Source organism: Crinia signifera, chromosome 5 (genome assembly GCF_055691185.1).
Source record: "Crinia signifera chromosome 5, ASM5569118v1, whole genome shotgun sequence".
In the NCBI taxonomy this organism is placed as follows: Eukaryota; Metazoa; Chordata; class Amphibia; order Anura; family Myobatrachidae; genus Crinia; species Crinia signifera.
This window is the reverse complement of record NC_139221.1, coordinates 125,884,477-125,909,072: the sequence shown is the minus strand read 5'-3', so window position 1 is coordinate 125,909,072 and position 24,596 is coordinate 125,884,477. Positions and strand designations below refer to the sequence as shown.

At 40.0% G+C, this 24,596-nt stretch overlaps 1 protein-coding gene across 1 annotated transcript in view; it reads left to right on the top strand.

Annotated features, from left to right (window-relative positions):
• Positions 1–24,596, top strand: part of CDYL (chromodomain Y like) — a 143,222-nt gene that overhangs the window by 77,246 nt on the left and 41,380 nt on the right. Inside the window, exon 2 of the mRNA XM_083188003.1 lies at positions 6,146–6,809. Within this exon, the coding sequence (XP_083044129.1) occupies positions 6,146–6,809 (664 nt within the window). The remainder of the gene's footprint in view (positions 1–6,145; positions 6,810–24,596) is intronic.

Sequence of the window (24,596 nt, the reverse complement as noted above, 5' to 3'; positions counted from 1 at the left end):
CAGTTGGGTGCATGGCAGGACTCAGAAGGGAAGGAGTGTTTTTTGGATTTTGCAGCACAGATTTTGGTGGAATGAATGGTGGGTGCTATGTTGCATTAGCAAGACTCCCAAAGCACCAATACAGTGGAACCCCCCCACAAGTGACCCCATTTTGCAATCTACACCCCTCAGGGAATTCATCTAGGGGTATAGTGTACATTTCAAACCCCCAGGGGTTTCACCAATTTTGGTACAACTGGGATGTGAAAATGGAAAATTACATTTTTTTACACAAACATGCAGTTCTGGCTCAAAATTTTTCATTTTCACAAGGAATGAAGGAGACAAAGCACCCCAAAATCTGTGCCCCAATTTCTCCCGAGTACGGCAATGCCTCACATGTGACCAAAAAATACCAGTTGGGCGCATGGCAGGACTCAGAAGGGAAGGAGTGATTTTTGGATTTTGGAGCACAGATTTTGGTGGAATGAATGGTGGGTGCTATGTTGCACCAATACAGTGGAACCCCCCCCCACAAGTCACCCCATTTTGCAAAGTACACCCCTCAGGGAATTCATCTAGGGGTATAGTGTACATTTCAAACCCCCAGGGGTTTCACCAATTTTGATACAACTGGGCTGTGAAAATGTAAAAATTTAATTTTTCATTTTCACAGCTCAGTTGTATCAAAATTGGTGAAACCCCTGGGGGTTTGAAATGTACACTATACCCCTTGATGAATTCCCTAAAGGGTGTAGTTTGCAAAATGGGGTCACTTGTGGGGGGGTTCCACTGTATGGGTGCTTCAGGGGTCTTGCTAATGCGACATAGCACCCACCATTCATTCCACCACCAAAAATCACTCCTTCCCTTCTGAGTCCTGCCATGCACCCAACTGGTATTTTTTGGTCACATATGAGGCATTGCCGTACTCGGGAGAAATTGGGGCACAGATTTTGGGGTGCTTTGTCTCCTTCATTCCTTGTGAAAACGAAAAATTTTGAGCCAGTACTGCATTTTTGTGTAAAAAATTAAATTTTTTTACACAAAAATGCAGATCTGGCTCAAAAGTTTTCATTTTCACAAGGAATGAAGGAGACAAAGCACCCCAAAATCTGTGCCCCAATTTCTCCCGAGTACGGCAATGCCTCATATGTGACCAAAAAATACCAGTTGGGTGCATGGCAGGACTCAGAAGGGAAGGAGTGATATTTGGTGGTGGAATGAATGGTGGGGGAGGGGGGCTGGCGCTGCGACTGGTGGGGGGTGGGAGGGGTGCTGGCGCTTCGGCTACCGGGTGGGAGGGAGGGGGGGCTGCCGGGTGGGAGGGGGGGGGCTGGCGATCGGTGGTGATCGGTGCTGTACTTAACAGCACCGATCACCACCGATCACTGTGTTACCGAGCGACTTAGCCGCCGGTAACACAGAAAACGCTGCAATTGGCTGTTCACATTTGAACAGCCAATCGCAGCGATCGGCGGCGAGGGGGGGATGTCTGCTGTCAGGGACAGCAGACATCTCCAAACTGTCACCGCGTCTATAGACGCGGTGACAGTTCAAAGCCATGACGTATATATACGTCAACGGTCGGGAAGTACCTCCCGACCATGACGTATATATACGTCATATGTCTGGAATATCTATCTGTCTATATATATATATATATATATATATATATATATATATATATATATATATATATATATATATATATATATATATATATATATATATATATATATATATATATATGTGTATATATATATATATATATATATATACATATATATATATGTGTATATATATATACATATATATATATATATACATACATACATATACATATACATATATATACATATATATATATATATATACATATATATACATATATATATATATATATATATATATATACATATATATATATATATACATATATATATATATATATATATATATATATACACATATACATATACATATATATACACATATACATATATATATATATGTGTATATATATATATATATGATTTCATTTTATTCCTTTTGAAGTTTTTTACATGCGGGGGGGGGTTTGAGCTGGGGGGGAGCGCTGCTGCTGCTCCTTGATGACAGTGACAGGGAGCGAGCCAGCGAGGTAGGGGGAGCTGCTGCCGGAGTGAGCGCAGCTGCCGGGCGGGTAGGAGGGAGGGCTAGAGCGGCTGCCGGGCGGGTGGGAGGGAGAGCTGCGGATCGGTGGTGATCGGTGCCAGCACCGATCACCGCCGATCCCTGTGTTACCGAGCGGCTTAGCCGCCGGTAACACAGGAAACGCTGAGATTGGCTGTTCAGATTTGAACAGCCAATCACAGCGATCGCCGACCGGGGGGGGGCACCCCTGCCCCCCCTGGGCGACGAGGGGGGATGTCTGCTGTCAGGGACAGCAGACATCACCTAACTGTCACTGCGTCTCTAGACGCAGTGACAGTTAGAAGCCATGACGTACATGTACGTCAAATGTCGGGAAGTACTTCCCGACCATGACGTACATGTACGTCAAATGTCGTGAAGGGGTTAAGACCTTCTGGTAGCAAAGTGTTGAAGTTAAAAATCATTGACATTTCGTTTTTTGCTAACTTTGAGCTCAAATCTCCCCCCCTCCTGTTTTGTTCTACTTTTTTTAGTATATAAAAGTTTTTTATGCCACTAACATCACAGTTATGGACTGATTTAAAATGAGACGAGAGTGCATGCACTTCTAAGCCTTTTTTGATGTTACGCACATGTTCACCCATTCTAATTTTGAAGGCTCTGCTTGTTTTTCCAATATAGAATTTAGAACATGTGCACTCAATCGCATAGATAACATTACAGGAATGGCATGTTAAGAAATCCCTGATTGTATGTTTTTTACCATTAATCATTATTTCTGTGATCTTTGAGCCAAAAGTATTTTTCACATTTTTACAGCCAATACAGGCCCCGCATCTATAAAAGCCCACCGAGGTAATAGATGATTTTTTCGGGGAAATTGGATGTAGGCTTTTTACTAGTTTGGTTTTGAGATTAGGTGCTCTTCTAAAGACACACTTAGGATTGTCAGGAATCTCTTTGCCTATAACTGGATCTTTTTTTAAAATATTCCAATGTTTACCAATTATTCTCTTCATCTCTTTGTGTTGAGATGAAAAATTAGTTATGAAGGACCATCTGAAGTCGTCATTATCATTGCATCGTTTTTCTTTCGGCTTCAGTAATGTATCTCTGTCGAGATCTTCTACTGTTGTCAATGATTGATTGACCTTTGCTACTTCATATCCACTTTTCTGCTCAAGTGGTCCCACAATACATGATAATAGCCCAACTTTGGGTCATAAAATAGTATTCCTGTACTTCTGAATTGATAGTCAGCTTTTTGTAGGCATCCTGGAATCCTCCAACATGACGATTCAAGGATCAGCATTTCCTCCAACTATTAATCTCATACATGCCTCCTTGAATGGTGATGCACAGAATGGAAGTTCCTCATAATTAATTTAATTATGGGGAACTTCCTCATAGTTTAAAGGCACACCACACATTATTTTAATTAGGAGAGTCTACTTGTGCATCTTTTGCACACAGCAATGCAAAGACGACACATTTTTGTTAAAAAATATGCCCAATACTAACTGAATTGCACTGCATCTGTAAGCTCACTCATGCCAGGAGTCTCCCGCTGCGTGGCATATTGAGGCAAGATGTGTGAAGATACATCTTAAAGGAGTATACTTAACCTACATCACTGGACACTGTTTCACTTTTATTTGATGTCCAGTAGTCCCCCAAATACTTTGCACTAAATAACAGAAACCATAAGTATTTATTAAGTTACTCAAAAAAAAAAAAAAAGTCTTCAAAGGTAAGATTTCCTGTACTAGGCACACACAGAATAAGAGGAAAAGAACACTTCTATGTGGTGCTTAATAATACATAACACCCAATTTAAATTCAACACATTTATAACACAATGACCTGTGTAAAGTAACGTCCACACTCAATAGCTGCTTAAATAGGCAGCTCACCAGAGGTAATTCGTCATGTACTCTGAAATAATGATGAGCAGTGTGTAGTGTTTATAGAAATAAAAAAAAACTTTATTTGTATATGGATGGATTATTCTAATCAAGGTTATCACAGAAAGGCACTGTTAATTTTTCTCATACACAGGCAGCTCTTAGTAGTTAGCACATACCAAACTCTGATTTCAGCTTCATTCATCCTACTCGAGATTTCCATTGTCCCAGATGGTAGCTTCTGGCTAAAGCCTACACCGCTCTGTGAAATTGTAAATTGAGAGATTTTCTCGGCTTATTGGATGTGTAGCTGCTATAATATAGCTGCTTTCCTGGCTTCAAGGGTGTGTAGCTGCGGTCACACAGAGTTCCGTTGTGCAGGGAGTAACCAAAGATCACACTTGGTTGCCCGTGTGCTGGACTCCTACACTAACCCGCTGGTGAATCACTCTTTGTATGCTGCTGTATGGCTTGGCAGAGCCGATAATATTTCCCAATGGGTGTGTGGCTGTCGTCGGTAGTTGGATAGGGAGACATCAATAGTCGTGGTCCCCAGTCTCACCTCCTTACTTTTGTGTTTCACAGCTCTCAGGGTGGCTTTTTCAAAAAAGCAGAAGACTCCATCCTTATGTTTATCCCTTATGCAAACTTTATTTCCTTTGCTCAGTTTCTCCTAGTCCCTTTCAGAATATCTGAGTGTGCTTGCTCCTCACTGGGTACAACCTGATTGAGTGCTAAAGTGTTCCACTACGCTCTGTGTACCTGCCATGATATGGTGATGTACTCATCCAATGCACCTTGTCTGTGTGGTCTCTAGTGTCCGTTTATTACTGCTTTTTGTTGCAAAGATATGTCCACCTATTCTACATTTATTGAACTATGGGCCAGATTCAGATCTAATCACTGCTGGGCGAATTGATGTTTTCTGCTAGTAAAGACTTCGCTGCCAAGCGATTATGTCAAATTCTATTAGTTAGGTTTTCCACTGGTCACCACTCTTTGCAAGCTCAATGTAGCTAGGGACTTACCTGATGGCTGAGATGAATACAGGCTGATCGTGGCCGGAGCTGACGTTACACACGCTTCCCTAAAATGCTTGGACACACCTGTGTTTTCATAGTCGCACCTAACATTTTTTTCTGGCACTCCTGCATTTTTTTAAAGCATTCCAACTAAATGGCTGGTTACCACCTTAGACGCCAGCTTCATGTCAATCACTTTGCAAATAGCTAGCGATTTATTTATTTTTTTTAAAAGTATCAGGTCATGTTTTTTAGCATGCGCGACGCACGCGCATTCCAGTCTATACGCATACACGTGTATTGATAATTGACCGCTGTGCGAATTTGCACAGGAGTGATCAGGTTGGAATTGGGACCTATGTCTGTTTCTTATTTGTATATTACCTGTACAGTGCTGCAAAAAATGTGGCACCTTTTGAAAGTTAAAAATAAGCTGCTTTGATAAGGTTGTAATTTTAAATTGGCAATTTTATTGTTTAGACCATTCTCTTTCCTCTTTTATTTCAAAAATCATTTATATAAAAACATATATTCATAATACCGGTTGAGTATCCTGTATCCAAAATGCTCGGGACCAAGAGAATTTTGGATAACGGATTATTCTGTATTTCGGAATATTTTAATATTTCAATGATGTATTTTGAAGTATCTTGCATTTATGCTGTATAAATACATCAAACACATGAAATGCACACAAATATATGTTAGTAGTTCAAAAAACAAGGTTTCAAAACATGAAACTAAATTTGTGTACTATCTCAGATATTGAATTTGAATGGCAAGCAATCATTTTCTTGTACATATATAGTGCCAGTTACTGTACATATCATGTCCTCAGTAGGGCTGTTACAAATGTCTCCAGTGACTTTTTAGCAAAAAAAAGTATTTTTTTTTTCACTTTCTGGAATGTATGGTTTTCAGAATTATTCGGGGACGGGATACTCAACCTGTAGTATCTTTCAAGTTAATATTTACCCTGGAAAAATAACTTTTTTAGGTAGGTAAGCGTTTATTTAACTGGCTGTATTATTGTTAAATTGAGTTGCATCTTTATGTTGAGCCTACATTTTTGGGTGTCTAATTTTTTATTTTTTTCCTTTCCAGGTAGAAAGAATAGTTGACAAAAGGAAAAATAAAAAAGGTAAAATTGAATATCTGGTGCATTGGAAAGGATATGACAGTGGTGATGATACCTGGGAACCAGAACAACACTTAGTAAACTGTGAAGAATATATTCATGAATTCAACAGAATGCACAATGAAAAGCCAAAAGACAACAACACAATAGCAAAATCAAACAGGACATCTCCCAATAATGCCAGAAAACAAATCTCCCGGTCAACTAATAGTTCTTTTTCAAAAATCTCTCCAAAATCATTGACTTTTAATAAAGACAGTGAATTAAAAAATACACCACTTTCTGCTAGTCCAAAATTGCGCAAAAGTCCTTCCCAAATAATTCCAGTCAGGAAAAATATGGACCTTTCTAGATCGGGTATTAAAATACTTGTTCCTAAAAGTCCAATGAAAAACAGGAGTTCAGTAGACGGATTTCAGAGTGAAACTGGAGAAAAGTTAAATCATATTGAACAGGAGCAGGATTCTGTTGCACCTGAGGTGACTGCTGAAAAACCAGTGGGTGCTTTACTGGGACCTGGTGCAGAAAGGGCTCGAATGGGAACCAGACCAAGACCACCCTCGCTAGTACCTCAGATTCCGCTTCCATTGACCATTACCGCAACATCAGCATTAGCAGTAAATGGAAAAGGTAAGAAACGTGTTTTTTTCCTTAACTTCATTACAGATTGTGCAGCAATAAGCAACCTGTGTACATGAATCTTAAACATTTAAAAATATGTAAAAGCCAGTTTTTCTTTCCATATTTATCCATGTCAAGCAAGCAAAATAATTGCTTTTAACACACACTCTAGTAATGTAAAAGTTGTGATGCTATGTTACATCACTCCACATATTTTTTTCTTGACCTTTTTATTTGTTTCAACTTTTCAATTCTTGTATCCTAAAGGGGATATTCAATCCTCCCACAGCCATTCCCAACGGGGGGGAGATAGCTGCAGGGCCCTATTCAATGCAGTCTTCCTCAGCAGCATTGAAAAGGGGATCTGGACAGAACAAGCCCAGCTTCACAAGCAGTCGGGCTCGTTCTGTTGAGAACGGCTGGAAATTGACGAGCTCCCTGCCGCAGCTCATGGCCACGCCCCCTTCACAACCTGCGGCAGGCGGGACATTGAATCCTGCATGCAAATTCTCAGTCGAGCAGACCGAGAACTGGACAGGGTCACGGCTGTCGGGACAGCCGTGACCCAACATTGAATACCCCCCTAAGAGTGTTTAGTCTTGAATATATGGTTATACAACTTCCCATATACAGTATAATAGAGTATATTTACTGGTTTCTGTTAATCAATATTTGAAAGTAATTGAAAAGTAGACTCCAGCACATAATGATTTTCAGCATAAAGATAATTTTCTCTTTCACCCTACTGTATCTGGAAATCACTGATTCTGAGATGTGGGAGGGGCTGTGGAGTAGGCACTAAACAATTAACTGCAACTTCCCCTTCCCTTCCCTTATTTGTTTTAGTGCAAGGCAGGAGCAGGCACTTAGAGAATACATAATTTTTTTTTTTTTTTGGGGGGGGGGGGTACAACGTAAATCTTATGGGATCAAGCCTGGAGAAGCTGGTATTATGAGAAATGGCGGTACTCACTTTCCCTCTATTTGAGCCAGAGGGTTCAGCTGTCACCGGTGCCACAGCTTACTATTTCAGTAATGTTGGATGGCACAGTGAAGAAACTGAAAATGGTGAAAATGGTGCTTACCTGGATATTAGAGGCAGCCCTGTATGGAGATTGTGAGAGAAAGTGTTAACGGCATTTGCAAAGGTTGTGGCTTAGTTCATAACGGATCTGGCTAAGTACATACAAGATGTTATTGTAAGCTTGCGAGCAGGGCCCTCCCACCTCCGTGTCTGTTTGTATCTACCCAGTTTGTTTAATCACTGTTGTTTCCAATTTTAAAGCGCAACAGAATATGCTGGGCTATATAAGAAACTGTAAATAATAATAATGTTAGTAGTTGGGCTAATTTTAGTGCATCAGTCTCTCTACCTCTGCAGCATGTTCCAACATCTCTGTTTCCTTAGTTAGTAACTCGATGAATGCAGAAATGTTTAGGTGGATAGACTTCCCAGGGTCTGTTTTTCTTTGAAAGCAGTTTTAGGCTCTGCTGGTGCAGATGCTTGTAAGTAAAGTGTACCCATACAGTGCTTGTCTTGGGGGAAAGGTAGTATTCAGAAGGAACTTTTTCTGAGGATGAACAGGAAAGAATAATTCTGCCAATAGTTCAGCCTTATCCAGACAATTTGCCAGACTTTATAGATTGTGGAGGAAAAGCCTTATGATGGGATTCAGTATGAAATCCCAACAAGGGGGGATGTGGATCGCCCCCCCTTGCGGGCTCGATGCGCTCGGCACGCTAATTTATTCTCCCTCCAGGGGTGTCGTGGACACCCACGGAGGGAGAAAGTGTCGGGATATCGGCTGTCGGGATTCTGAACGCCGGGATCCCGACCGCCGGGATTTAAACTGCATCCCTTATGATGAATCCACTTCTGCAGGGTTATTTAAAAGAAAGAAAAAACAGGTTTTCAAGTTTACTTAATTTATTTTTCTGATGTACTGGGGGAGTCTTGGGCTAAGCCAAATAAACATGTTAAGCTCCCAGCAGGATTTACCAAATTTTATCGGCACCACACATTTGTAGCTTAATATATGCCTAAAGCATTTTCTGTTCGTAATCCACCTTGCTTTGGGAAGTCTCAATGTCAGTGCTTCCCAGTTAGGATTCAAAAGGAAACCAGATACCAAGTAACTAACTGTAGAATCCATTCCTTTGAATCCATCTGGGAATCACTGAATTTCCTCCCTTTTTTGTATGATGTATTTTTATGGTAAGCCTTTATTCTCTATTTTTATCTTTTGGCTTTGCTGGTCAGATAACTGGAGAGCTAAGGGAAGGGGAGGGTATTATAAGAGAGGATAGGTTTCAGTCCATTAATTATTTTAGTTCCTACTCCTGGACCCCTCCCTCATATCTCAGCCTCCTTGATTCCCAAATGGACTACAAGCAATTGATTCTACGGTGAGTAGCTCAGCATCTTGTAACTATTGTTGGAATTTTTTTTCAATTTGTGTTTATTGGAATAAAGAAATTGTGGTTGCATACATGGTATATATCATAAATATAACATAATAAAACATGTAACGTCGTTGCCATTCTATCACAGTGGAATACAGGGTTGTAGGTAATGATATGGAATAAAAAAGAAAAATAGAAAAAAAAAAAAAATATATATATATATATATATATATATATATATATATATATATATATATATATATATATATATATATATTGCACACAGAAAAAAGCAGGAATAGGTGCGCTGGCACCTTTGCTCAAACAGAGCTGTTTTACACAGTTCACAGTCTATAGGCACGTGTCCTCAAATTCTGGACCGTCGCTCCTCTTCCTCGCTCCCAATTCCCAAGGGGAGATCACCAACACTTCTCTACAACAACAGAAGAAAAGGGCGCCCAATGGTGCAGTATCTTTGATGTTTTTATTTTACATAAAAATATTTAAAAGTGCTTAATTACCAGATATTTCATCTGCGGTGGGCTAAATTAACCACCTGGCAATACATAAATCCACACTGGCAAGCTGGATACAAATGGCGGGTATGCGACCCCCTGCTGTGCACTCACGGTTGCCGGCTGTGCAACCGTGAGTGCACAGCAGGGGGTCGCATACCCGCCATTTGTATCCAGCTTGCCAGTGTGGATTTATGTATTGCCAGGTGGTTAATTTAGCCCACCGCAGATGAAATATCTGGTAATTAAGCACTTTTAAATATTTTTATGTAAAATAAAAACATCAAAGATACTGCACCATTGGGCGCCCTTTTCTTCTGTTGTTGTAGATATATATATATATATATATATATATATATATATATATATATATATATATATATATATATATATATATATATATATATATATATATATATATATATATATATACATACATGCACGCACATTTCTATATTTTTATTTTAATTTTTAATTTTAAGAACTCTTTTAATGTATTCCATTATTTGCCCTACAACTATAGGCTATGCTTTTCTGCATGTTATTTGTTATATCAATTGTTATTTATTTCAGATAGCAAGAAATTGATCTAAATTGATGTGGTACTGGGCAAAAACACATTTACTAAAATTATCAAATTTACTTAAATTTAAAAATTGCTATACGTATGTTATTAAGTGTTTGTAACATCCCCTGAAACACAACATTGATTTAGATTGATTTTCATTGATAAAAATAACTGAAATTGAACTTTGGTAAATACCCATTGTTCTTAATGTCATTTTGGATAATTACCTCGGGTGCAACATTCCTATTGTGACTCATCTCCTAAATGTTAAACCCAAATCCTATTGACTATCCCCTATATTTTGAACTTATTGAAGTGGTCACTCAAAACTCCTCTTATAAAAGAACCTTACAATAACACCACTCATCATCCCCCATGTACCCTCCCTTTTAGATTTTTTTTTGTTTGTAATGTTAAGTGTCAGTTTGGACTTCTATAGGGCTGCATTGTTTAATGGTTTTAAATGAAGTTCCTATATCAGTAAAATGATTTAAAGCACATATGGCATGGTTTTACATTTTTTTTTCATTTAAATCCCTCGTCAATCTCTTATGTTACAGTATAAAGTAGCATAAGGTATTAAAAACAGGTTGCTATTGGCCAAACTTCAAAGAATCAGACACTTGGTTACTTAATTACATCATACATTTGTTTATACTGTAGGAACTTCTTACGTGAATTAAAACACTTACTTATGGCTACAAGAATTTTATATGCAATTTTAAATCCACTTTAATGTTGGTGCATATTACCACTTGTTTCAAATATAAAAATGCAGCAACCATGTCTCTAAACTTTTTGAATGCCATGGTAAAAACTATTTTTTTTTAATGAACTATTCATGTTTTGGTTAACCTATGGAATTCGCATGAGTGAGCCTTTAATGTGCTCTGACTATAATTGTGTGTGTGTACCTTGCATTGGCCTTTACTATTTTTCTTTGATTTATTAAACATGTTGAAATGGTCAAGACAAATATTTGTCTATTTTACTTAATGAGTATGCTTTATCTAGTGTTCCTTCTTCAGTAGTTTAATTTTAATCAGCTATTTCCATTTAAATCAATGTGTGTTTTGTTACAAGGGGGGAAATTTACTAAGGGAAATTTGTAAAAAATAGGTGTATTTATATCCAGAAATACACTTATTTTTTACATTTACTATCCTGAAAATACGGCAATTCGTAGTCATATTGATGTGCTATCAATACGAATACGACTTGCCGTATTTTCGGGATAGTAAATGTCAAAAATAAGTGTATTTCTGGATACAAATACACCTATTTTTTACAAATTTCCCTTAGTAAATTTCCCCCAAGGTGTCCTGTTTTCTTAGATGCCCCTGATTTCAGCTTATTTAAAAATAAACATTGTGTACATTTTAGAAGTAAATTGTTTTTTGTCCAAGTTCTCCAAAATAATTTGACAATATGTGCTTCGTGTGAAACCATTGTATTACTGTTTATGGATACTTTCATATTACCTTGACAATGTTGCTGCTCCCACTCATATGCATTATGTAAGTATGTTGAGAGTTATGGATGAAATAAAGTAAAACTTTCCTTTTACTAAACAAGATTTTGTATTTTGTAAATGTGTTTTTAATATTTATTTTATGACGTGGATACCCTTATTATAAAATTAGTTGTCAAATCTTAATGTATTTAGATAATGCATATACAGTAAGCTGATTTATTGTTTGTGAAGGCATCTTACATTGGAGATCACAATACATCGCTAAGCCAGGTTGGACCAGAGTCCAGCGCTTTTACACTAAACCTGGATTGCTCCCCAACCCGGCAATAACTTGGGTCCGAAGTACGATGTGAAAGGGGGTATTAGTCATATGGATGCAGACATTGAATTTATGTATACTGCTAATGCACATAAGCTTCTACGCATTTTTACTTATGCTGGTCCAATGCAGAGTTAAAGGCAACTTTGCCAGATCTGTCTTTCTGTGAATTAGAGCATTTTTGTGGTGTAAACTGGGCAGTATCACCATGACTTGTGGGAGTGTTACCGGGTATGTGATTGCATGAGTGGTGTGTATAGGGTTTCTGTGGTCCTCTTGCACTTAGCATGTGGGGCTGGTTTGACTGCCGATACTAAAGATGACTATTGGGGTTGGTCATCCTAAAATGAATGGGTATTGCTGAATTCTGCTATCACATGGACAAATCCTTCCATTAGTTAAATGGATACTTTAATTAGCATAAAAAGACTACCATGTCTGCCCGCAAATACAGCTGCTTGTGTATGACTCAGAATCAGACTTTGTGTAGGGATAAGTCCTGTTCTCTTGCAATGTCTGTATTTGTTTTTCTTTGAACACATATGTAGAAGAAGACTTTATTTTTAATTTTTTGTAGGATGTGTATTCACTGTTACAACATTACATTTAAGGTAAAGTAATTTGCTACTGTATATGGTTTTAGTCAGCCTGACAAAATAGTTTTTTTAAGCTGGCCATACATCTACAGATTGATTGTCAGATTGGGCTGGTTGGAACAAAATCCTGGAAATGGATGAGAGCGAATGAGTCATTTGCTTTGAAATGCTGGAAAACTGCCAAAAATTGTCATTCAGATATTACCAGGTTTTTGTTCCAACCAGCCCAATCTGACAATCGATCTATAAATGTATGGCCACCTTGTTGTTTCAATACAGTGCTAAGTGTATCTTGTTGAATAACCTGGCACTGTACTCCTACTAAACTGTCACTCTATAATTTGAAGACGTCTGCAATGCATAAGTAAGAGACAGGTCTAGCTCTCTGATTCAAAAAGCAAAAGTGCTCACTCTTTTACATCCTGGTAAATTGACCAAGCCATACTCTCATCACTGGTTCCAATGCTTGCAAAACCAGAGACTGTAGAAATGACTGGCTACTATCCAGGACTTTAAAAAAAATCTAGGCAAATACTAACTGGTAATGACTATATTTGTCAATCCTACTAATCGCTAATAATCATGGGAAAACAAAATACATTATTCAATAAAAAAAAAAAATATTACCTTGGTGATAGGCCACATTGTAAGTACAGGAAAATTGGGAGGGTATTAACACGGTTGCGCTGCTGGGTATTAAAAACACTCTGAGTAACGGCTTGTTGACCAAAAATCACACTGACACGCTCTATAAAGTTTGTTAATTTTTATAGAAATATAAAAAAGAAAAGCATATATAATTACACAGTACAATTATAAGAAGCACCTAAAAAAAATCTTAAAAACATATAGACTTATTTGTCAAAGAACAGGTGTGTCTCCAAGGGTTAATTGGTTTTTCAATAGCACAATTGCTCAAGTCAGGATAGTGGTATGTCCAGAATATATATTAAATTATTTCTTTATGAGTCCCAGTTAGCCTGCCCGCAAAAGATGTTATTATTGCCAATTAGCATGTACACGGGACATGCACTAGGTGAAAAGGCAGTTCATCAGTAGAAACAGTAAATGGTTTTAATTTTAAGGTTTCTCACCTATAGATGGTTGTGGTGGCGGGGAGCGTTACTTAGTTGTAGCTCTACCCTGATGCAGGATCTCCAGGTGTGTACTCCTGGGACGGGGTTTCACCGTTCCAATGTGCAGTGAATGGATTGCGCTTGTAGCGCTGCTGCTGGCGTCCCCAATATGGTATTCCGGGGGAGCGAGCTGATTGGTAGTGAAAGGTCTATCCTCACCCGCCGGGGCAAGATGGAACAAGCCTGCGCCGCTGAAGATAGTGTGTAGCCGGCAGGTATAGATGGAAGCGGCGGCTGTGGAGTCAGCAAAAGCCAGTGTCACGGCTGATGGTGAGCTGCGGCTGTAAGGTAGAAGCCGGTATCGCGGCTGACCATGAGCGGCGGCTGTGAGGTAGAAGCCGGTATCGCGGCTGACAGTGAGCGGCAGCTGTGAGGTAGAAGCCGGTATCGCGGCTGACAGTGAGCCGTGCCGTGGGCTTGAGGAGAAATTCCTGGGACCTTGGAGACACATCTGGAAGCTTGGTTTGATGTCAACGCGTTTCGTACCCACAATGGTTGGGAACTTTTTCAAGACAAGTGCCAGGAATGTGAATTGGTTGGTCCCAATTGGTATCAGTCCAAATTCACACCTTTTCTTGTTCTACACATTATAAGTACCACAAATTGTAATTTGACCTGATCTAAATCTGTACTTTGTTATATTTTCACCAAGGCCAAACTTGCTTTATACAGTAAATAAATATATACCCCTAGAGGATAGGGTGGTATTATAAATCTTCCTACCTACTGTACCTGTATATAAGCATCTGTGTCCTGACACCTGTCTAAGGTTTATTATATTCTAATATACCTTAGATAGTTGAACAACAGCATGATACCAGAGTGCATTCAAGGGCACACACTTAATTTCATTCATGCCAGAATGGACAAGGTTATTCAATGAATAAATAAAAAAACATTAAAATATAAACACAGATTCATAATCTGGAGTTGGCTGGAATTATTCTCAAGTACTGTACTATAGAAGTTTCCTTTACAAAATGGTGTTGGGCTTTGCTGTCAGCTTCCCAAACAGTTTAAAGATTTAATTGCCAGGTATAAAACTGACTTTTGCTACCATGAAGAATCCTTTATGCTGAACAACGGGTTCAAATACCAAGGTCTTTATCTGGAGCAGGTATGAATAATAGAGGGTCTCCCCAGAAATGTATTCCTGAACTGCTAATAACTAAGAAATTTAAGAAGCATCTAGAAAGTCTGGTTGGGACATGGGTTAAAGTGGGCCGGGAGCTCAAATTAGAGACGGAATGGTTCCGCCTCCGTCCGCCCACAGCACACACCAACAGCAATGTGCAGTCTCCAAATGAACTGTTGTACACCGCCACAATCTCCCTCCCTCTCCCCCAGACACTACAGCCTGCAGGACACTGCAGCATTAAATTCTGCCGCGCCCTTTCCCTTCCTTCAGCTGGGGAAAGTAATGTGCCTCGCCTCTTCCCCCCCCCCCACTTCATCCCAACAGCCTGGGGAAAGTCAAATTGTAGAAGCCTGGTGGTTCCACCCACACTGCTCATCAATCCTGCAGTTGGGGAAAGTAATATGCAGAGGCCTGGTGGCCACACCCCTCCCTATATGCAGCCGATGGAAGGCCATTAACAGTGGCCTGGCAATGCCACCCACGGCCCCCGTCTCCTGCAGATTACAGTTCCATGTAAGGAGCCCTGCCAGTCACCCTCCCCCGGCTGATTACTCTGCAGGAGAAGAAAGATGAGCACAGATGCCAGGAGAGGTACCGTAATTTGGGGTCCAAGTGTTCAGGCATCAACCTTGACACTAAAAAAGGGAAAAACTCATGTCATCCTTGTGTCATGTGTTAACCTTTTCCCATATCATCCTTTTGTGTATGTCAAACCTTGTGAATATCAACCTTTTTGGTTGACTTAGACATTGTCTATGAGCTAAACCAACCCCTTGCTACAAGAATATTTTAGTTAAGTCCCTAGACAGTAGATTCAGTCTAAATAAAATATGTCTATACTCCTATAGGAAGGCTCCTTTCTATTTAAAAAAATACGATTCCATTATACTGAAATCTTAACGGAGAAAGAGCTAACCGATTTCCGAGACGGATTTAGAATTAGATTTTTTTTTTTTTTAAACCATCCTTGTATCAGAAGTTAAATTATGCAAAACATTTATAATCCTGGAATAATGCAACAGGCATATACAGTTTTTTTTTTCCTTCTACCTCCAAACTGTTAGGATTAACCCCTGTTCTATAGGGATAGAACAGGGAACTATGGCTAATAAGGTACCTGGAGCAGTTGCTGGATTGGCACCTGCAGAACTAAGACTACACCTATAATAGCCACGTTTGAAGGGGCAAATTAGGTCTGACCCAACTTTGGTGCCACCAGGCCTTGCAGGAAGACAAGGTGCCCAACACCTCCAGAGTAGACAAGAGGAAAACTAACTTAACCCCGTAAAACTGGGACTCAAAACAAAATATGGCACCGCTGTCCTCCATGGGAGGAAATCATCCAGCAGTCTTAACATACACATATACAAGCACATATACAAGCATTTGATCCCCCTAAGCAGGTCTATACAGGAAGGTAGTGAAGTAGGAGATAATGATACGGTTTCCTACCAAACTACTGTAACAAACTACTGCAACAATGCATGAAGATGCTAAACATATACACAATCCTTTTAGCGCTAGACCCATAAATGCAACAATTAAAGAAGATATTAAAAAGAGAGAACCTATGCAGTGCGAATGATAACCTGAAGATGGGCAAAAGAGACAATATAACTCCACACAGATATACACTGCAGAAGAGACAACAGAGAAAATGCTAAAGATGGTAAAGAGCACTTATCTCTTGTTCAGACAGGGTCTGGGGGGAACCAGGAACCAGCAGAATACTCTCACCGTTTCCCCGGATGTGCCTCCGGTGTTTCCCCAGATGTGCCTTCGGCTTCCTCAGGAGCAGGCACATCCGGGGAAACGCGTTCAGCTGCCCTATTCATATCTGCTGACCCCATCCAGTTGAGTCTGCCATCCAGTCCACCAGTGACCTGTTCATCCCCCACCCACGTTCCTCCAACACCTGGATTCATCTATGGAAAATTTGCTTTGTTCCTAAAATTCCAGCTAAGGAGGAAGACCATACCAGTGGGAAGCCTGAGCCCTTGGAAATATAGAGCATACCTAGGACTACCGAGTCACCTGTTCTTGGATGTAACACCAACCAGGATGGTAATATAATATTTGTCAGGCGTTACATATGGGAATTTTCCATGAAAAATCACGCAAAATCTCCCTGTGATATCACCTTTAATTGTGCACATTGACTATATGCTCCATGATTCAGCTTTTATCATTAATTTAATAGATATTTTATTGTGTATTATAGTCTTTAATTGTATTCAATTTGTATAATTTTTTGAGAACCGTCTTGACTTATCATTGGTACAGCCAGCGCTGGCACATCCCCTTCTTTTTCCTATATTGTTGTTCTAGGGCTTGACAACTCTGTGTCAGCAGCTGCTGATTAGCGCACTCCACACTACATTCTTCTTCCTCCATAAGGTCATTTGTGGGCTTGTAGGACCCTAAATGTAGTACTTAATGCAATATCTTTGTCTCTCTACCTATGTTTCTATAATGATGGCAACCCATTGTAAGGAACTACCATATAATATACTGTATTTAACATATTATTTCTATAATCCACTGTTCTCATTAAAGGGCAGATCTATCAAGCTTCACAAAGTGATAAAATGGAGAGTGATAAACAACCAGCCAATCAGCTCCTACCTGCCATGTTACAGGCTGGATTTGAAAAATAACAGGTAAGAGCTAATTGGCTGGTTGTTTATCACTCTTCACTTTATCACTTTGTGAAACTTGATACATCTGGCCCTAAATCTTTAACCAAAAATTATCCCTATTGAAATGTATTTCTAATAAAAGTATTTAGAACTCTGGGATAAGTAATCAATGCTCTGAAGATATTAAATACATACCATTCACTAAATAAAACCTACAGTATGGGGGGAATTTTACTAACGTGAATATGTCTGAAATAGGCGTATTCATATGCAAATACGACTGCCTATACGTATTTTCTGCATTTACTATGCTGAAAATACGTCTATTCATATTCATGGAACTTTTGTATTCGTATTTACGAATGCATACGCCATCGAAAGAATAAGAGTAGGAATTGCCATCAGTAGAATGGTGATTCCTAATTTTCTAACCAGTCATATGCAATATACGGCCAGTAATTAGCAGGATACGGCTGGAAAATGCAGCGAAAATACGCCTGGGAAATACTAATTTTCCAGGTGTATTTGGCTTTAGCCTGCATGGATCAGTCAGATCCGTGCAGGCTTCAGTGAAAAAAAAAAAGCTAAAAATTAAATAAATAATTAAGAAAAATGGGGTCCCCCCACAGTCATACCCAGCCACGCTGGTTTAAAAAAAATCCTGGGGAACCCAAATAGGGATCCCCTGCAATTTTTTAAACCCGCACCAGGCTCAAGGGCCAGTCCTGGTTCCCACAATTTGGAGCACAAAACCAGTAGGGGTCCCCCGTGTTACAAATGCCAGCACCGGGCCCAACCAGCCTTTTTATACAAGTCCCAAAGTATTCACTCCCTGACCGGTCAGCCTGGGCAGGGATCCTGGGGAATTGGGGACCCTCCAAATGAAGCCCCCCCCCCCCCCACACTTCCAGAATTTACCTGCCCAGGCTGAAGGCTGGCGCTATCTCCGGTGCCCCTGTGCATAATGATTGTGTAAAAAATAGAAAAAACTATGTATTGTTGTGGAACCATGAGTCTCAGCAAGCCTGCACCACATTCAGGGACTTGGAGAACCACAAGTCCCAGCATGCGGGGCATTAGAGAGCCCACTGGAACTGGTAGTTCAACAACAGTACAACTAGTTAAATAAACACACACGCACCAGTAAAGAAAAACTTTATTTCATACATAGCTCATGCATACTGATACTTACATACATTGAAATGTAGATAGGTATCTGTCCGTCCACTGGTCCTGAATATAAGCCATATGGGTACTTGTGGAAGGAAACTACTGTATACTCTCCAGGGTCCTCCAGCGTAGATCACATCCTCTTCAATCTATTTGAGCATCCAGCATACTTGGCAAAAAAACCAAACCACTCTGTAATGATCCCTGCACTAAGGGGGTTATTCTAGTTCACTCTTTCTGACAAAATCCTTCTTAGATGGACAAATCCATGTGCACTGCAGGTGGGGCAGATGTTACTTGTGCAGAGAGAATTAGATTTGGGTGGGGTTTTACTTCAAAGTGAGAGCTATATTGCAGTGTAAAAAAAAAGCAGTCTGTATTTTCCCTGCACAGAAACAAAATAACTCGCCCAAATCTAATTCTCTCTGCACATTTTACATCTGCCCCACCTGCAGAGCACATGGTTTTGTCCATCTAAGAAGGATTTTGTCACAAAGAGTGAACTAGAATAAGGCCCTAACTGAGGAGAGCCACAGAATGTCTGTTTACAGAATATTGAATATGAATCCTGTGCAATATGCCCGGCTACGCCATCGGCAAATACAAATCAGTAAATAGGGCAGATGAGTAAATCTGCCCTATTTACGATTCGTTTTTCAGGAAAAGGACCTTATTCAGGTCCATTTGATAGTGCACATGCGTTCTCACTGGGGCAACGTTTAGCTTCTGCGCATGTGTAGACACTGGGCGCCTTGCGGGTGGGGGCATGAGTCATGGCCAGAGGTACTAGCCATGGGAACGTCCAGCATTTCATGGGTGTTCCCATTAAATCGCTGTGCTTTCCTATGATAATTGCCCAGTGACATGGGCACCGGGGGCGGGCAGCTGACATCACTGGATGTCAGCTGCCCGCCCCTTTCAACGAGAACATACACACATTTAAAAGTGACCTGAGAGTCACTTTATCTATGCAAATGGGGGTTCCCACTGGCATGCTAATGGATGTAGATGTAAATCATCCATTCACATGCCATACGGCAATCATCCATTCGCAGGGTGGATCCTGGTTGAATTCGCATCCAAATAAATTAACTAGAATAACCTACATACTATGACCAATGTCGGTCGTATTCATTCGTATTAAGAATACGAATACAACTGAGTCGTATTCTTAGTAAATTTCCCCCATTCTCTTATCTTGACCTGTGTGTTCTGTTACAGAATATGCTGTAGGCACCTACCCTTTAATTTTCTTTTCTAACCATCTATAAAATATGAAACATTTTTATAATATGTACAGTATATAAATACTTTAAACTATACATTGCTATATACTGCTTTTGCTGACCTTTCAGTATGTATTCTCAACTGAAATTTATGCATTCTTCAATCTACGTGTCACTACTAAAGTAGTGAATAACCTTTGTCCTATGCATGGTTTGTTTTGCATATTTACCAAGAGAACTATACAGTGCAGTAATCTTCAGATATATATTTAAGTATTTAAATACAATTGTATGTATCCACAAACTCTAAAGCTAGTTTTTCATTCCTAGCCACACTGGACAATTTCAAATTCACAGGGTCAGAAATGGGGGTCTTAGTGGCTGTGAATCTAGTCTGGACCCAATCAAGCCACCTTGCGTTTTGTTTTTTCCAAATTGGTTCAACAGTGTCTAAACGAATACTGGCCCCATGCTCATGGTGTGCCGAGCATACAACTCTACCAGATCTTAGCACATTGTTTTTCTTAAACCCCATGTCCTCTGCCCCCTCTTTTATGCAGCTTTGCCATATCTTGCTTCTTTAACCCACTTTGTGTAGTGGCTAGACCCCACGGGGTTGGGATTGGGGTTTTAGTGAACCTAATCTGGACCCAATCAAGTGTTAGTTTTATCTAAAATGGTCCAACAGTGTCTGAATGCATACCATACAAACAGGCAAATAACTGACAACAAATTTGTAAGAACTGCCAGTAATACCAATGTTTTGTGTTTATACACTATAATCAAGATGGAAACCTATACAAACCATTACTTCCTTATATGCTTACCCATGTGAAGCCACGTCAGCACAGGGTACCCAGTTGGCATCTGGTAGTGATGTCATTATATCTGGTGTCACATGACATGTGACACACTGTGACCCATTACCATAGCATCATAGAAGCATAAGACTTAATTTACATGCTGTTAAGCAATACAAAACCTAAAAAGCAAATATATGCCACATTACTATTCGCCATAAGTAAATTATCTGACTGCACTAAAAACCAATATAACAAGAATTAATATAGTGAAGCGGCAATCAGTGTGCCGGGAGCCGCTCTGATGAGAGCGCTCCATCTGTAGGCTTCACAATAATGCACACTCCAGCATAATCCCCACATTCCCCAGCCTATTTTCCAGTCGCTAAAAGGCTTTGGGAATACTGACCCTCTGCTCTGGATAAATGTATGACCAGAATGGACAGTGTAATGGTTAGCATAACTGCCTGACAGCGCTGAGGTCATGGGTTCAATTCCCACTAACTGTGCGGAGTTTGTATATGCTCATGCTTGCGTGGGTTTACTCTGGGTTTCCTCCCATAATCCAAAAATATACTGGTAGGTTAATTTCCCCCAACAAAATTAACCCTAGAATATCTGTGTGTGCATGTACATGTGGTAGTTTAATATAGGTTGTAAGCTCCTCTGGGGCAGGGACTGATGTGAATGTTCAAATATTGTCTGTAAAGCACTTTATAATAAATAATAATAAATAACAGGTGTTGTTAATTAGATAACAGTGATTTCACAATAGATCTTAGGAAAACACAAACTGGATATAATTAGTCCTGCTTGCTGCTGCTCTTAACCTGGATATTCCACATTTCACGCAGAGTTATGCTGTCTCTGCCACATGCCTTAGAACGGCATTCCATTGATACACAAACTGCATGACAATAGGTTCCTGAAATGGTGGTTTTTCCCACCCTTTTTTAACTGATCCAAAATCCTACTGGGTTGTCTTCCTTTAGAGGAGTTCAAAGGGACTAAACCCAACATCAAATAAGGTAAATTCCAGTCTGGCTGTTCTTGAGACACCACCTTCTATCATTTGTTTAAGGGTGGTAAACCTGTCTACCTTTAACAACATAAGTTTTTCATAAATTTAAAAACAAAATGAGCACCTTGGTCCATTAAGACCTCCTTCGGTATTCCCAGGCGGGTATTCAGGATTAGTAAATCTCTGGCAGTAGTGCCAAATTTCACATTACGCAGTGGTGTCGCCTCCGGGTATCTGGTGGCATAAACAACTGGACCATGTGTAGGCATTGCTAACGGTGTGTTTAAAAATACAGTGTTCTCAGTTTCTGCCACAAAATATGAATATGAATGCACATTATGTTTAACTCATGTACCCGAGAGATGGCAAGCTGTTTAGCATTCTAAATCCCATACTGAGTGGTCTGAATACAAAACAGCTGTCATCTTTGTCACATATAGACATCACTATTCATCAGATATAAAGATCTACCACTATGTGAGCCATCTGATTAAATTACAGGGGGTGCTTATGTCTCGTCTTCTCAGTATGACTGAAAAATGCCATGCTAGACACAGTTAGCGACCGCAGATGTACAAAGGAGTACAAGGTTTGATCTTCCTGTAGAAGTCTTCCTGTTATTATTGTACCTCAGAATCTACATTAAACCCTTAAAGTATTCACAGCGCTTTACTTTTTTTACATTTTGTTATGTCACAGCCAAAATGGAATATTTCTTCCCCCCCCCCCCCCCTCAACATTCTACACACAAATTCCCATAATGACCACATGAAAACCATATTTTTGAAATTTCGGCAAATGTATTAAAACATAAAAAAATCACAAGAAATCGCATGTACCTAAGTATTCACAGCCTTTGCCATAAAAGCTTGAAAATGAGCTCCGGTGCATCCTGTCTCCACTGATCATCCTTGAGATGGTACTACAGCTTCATTGGAGCCCACCTGTGGTAGAATGGACATGATTTGGAAAGGCACACACCTGTCTATATAAGGTCACACACTTGACTGTTCATGTCGGAGTGCAAACTAAGCTTGAAGTCAAAGGAATTGTCTATAGATCTCTGAGATAAGAATGTCTCCATGCACAAAATCTAGGCAAGGGTACAGAAAAATATCTGCTGCTTTGAAGGTCCCAATGAGCACAGAGGCCTCCATCATCCATAAATGGAAGAAGTTCAGAACCACCACAAATCTTCCTAAAGCTGGCCGGCCGTCTAAGCTGAGTGATCTGGGGAGAAGGGGCCTAGTCAGGGAGGGGACCAAGAATCCGATGGTCACTCTGTCAGTGCTACAGCATTCCTCTGTGGAGAGAGGAGAACCTGCCAGAAAGACAGCCATCTCTGCAGCAATCCAGCCACTCCTTCATAAAAAAATTCATGGCAGGCATCATGTTTGGAGGAAACCAGGCACCATGCATCAGCAGGCCAATACCATCCCTGCAGTGAAGCATGGTGGTGGACGCTTCATGCTGTGGGAAAAAAACAGTATTTAAGTGGCTCTCAATATCACACAACACACATAAAAATTTGAATTTTAAATATGTCTTAATATAGTTTTACAATAGACAAATATATCACAAACTCCCGGGATATTTATATCTTTAAAATGGCATGAATACACCTTATGCGATAGGAAGGGACTCCAGCTTTAATTGACCTGATATTCCATTCATCATAGAAGAGACTGAGCATACACCAGGTGATACAGACCCCGCCATCACTTCTGCGCTAACTACTGCAGACACCGGGACAATTGGGCTCCAGCTCTGTGAACCAGCCGCAGATCGAAAGTGCACACACCGGGAGCCTGGCACATATTTTGTGATCCACCATCTCTGCTGGCAGAGGGTGCACCCCAGCAATCCATCCAGCGGCTCAAGGCAGGAGATTGATTCTTTTTTTTCTTGTCTGGAGGCTGGCATACCTCCTCATAGTGGCATCTAATACACATCTTTTAGGTGCACTGTACACTCTTGCGCCAAAGACATTATCCAGTTATTTTTTCCTCTTCATGCTGTGGGATTGTTTTTCAGTAGCAGAAACTGGGAGACTAGGCAGGATAGAGGTAAAGATGACCTCAGACTGTGGTTACTGTTTTTTTAACAGGGCAACGACCAGAAGCACAGCCAAGATATCAAAGGATTGGCTGCAGAAAAAAATCTGTTAATGTCCTCGAGTGGCCCAGCCAGAGCCCAGACTTGAACCAGATTAAACATCTTTGGAGAGATTTGAATATCGCTGTGCACTGACGCTTCCCATCCAACCTGATGGAGCTTGAGAGGAATGGGTGAAACTTTTTTCACATTGTCATCTTGGGATATTGTGGGGGTATTCAATGCAGTGTCATGACTGTCTGGCTGTTCTCTGTGTGTACAATTTTTTTAGGGTAAAAAATACATTTATTCCATTTTGGAAATGGAACAAAATGTGGAAAAATTAAAGCGCTGTAAATACTTGCCAGATGCACTGTATTTTCCTGATGAATCTGGAGAACTTTACTCCTATGTAATTTTCCATAGAATCACTGCAGATGATGGGGCCAAGTCAGTTAACTTTAATTTATATCCCACATGCTTTTAACCCAAGAGCTACAGGACACACAGTTAAATTACAAGTTCCATGAGCTGAATTGGACCCTGGGCTTCAGAGATTGTCATTTCCATGCTTTGGCCTAGAGCGATCATTGATGCTCTGTGAGATACCACCTATTATGGTGGCGCTCTGTCCATTCTCTACTTTTTTCTGCTTGTTCTATTAGCATGAAAAGATGTGGCTATCCCTATATTAGGT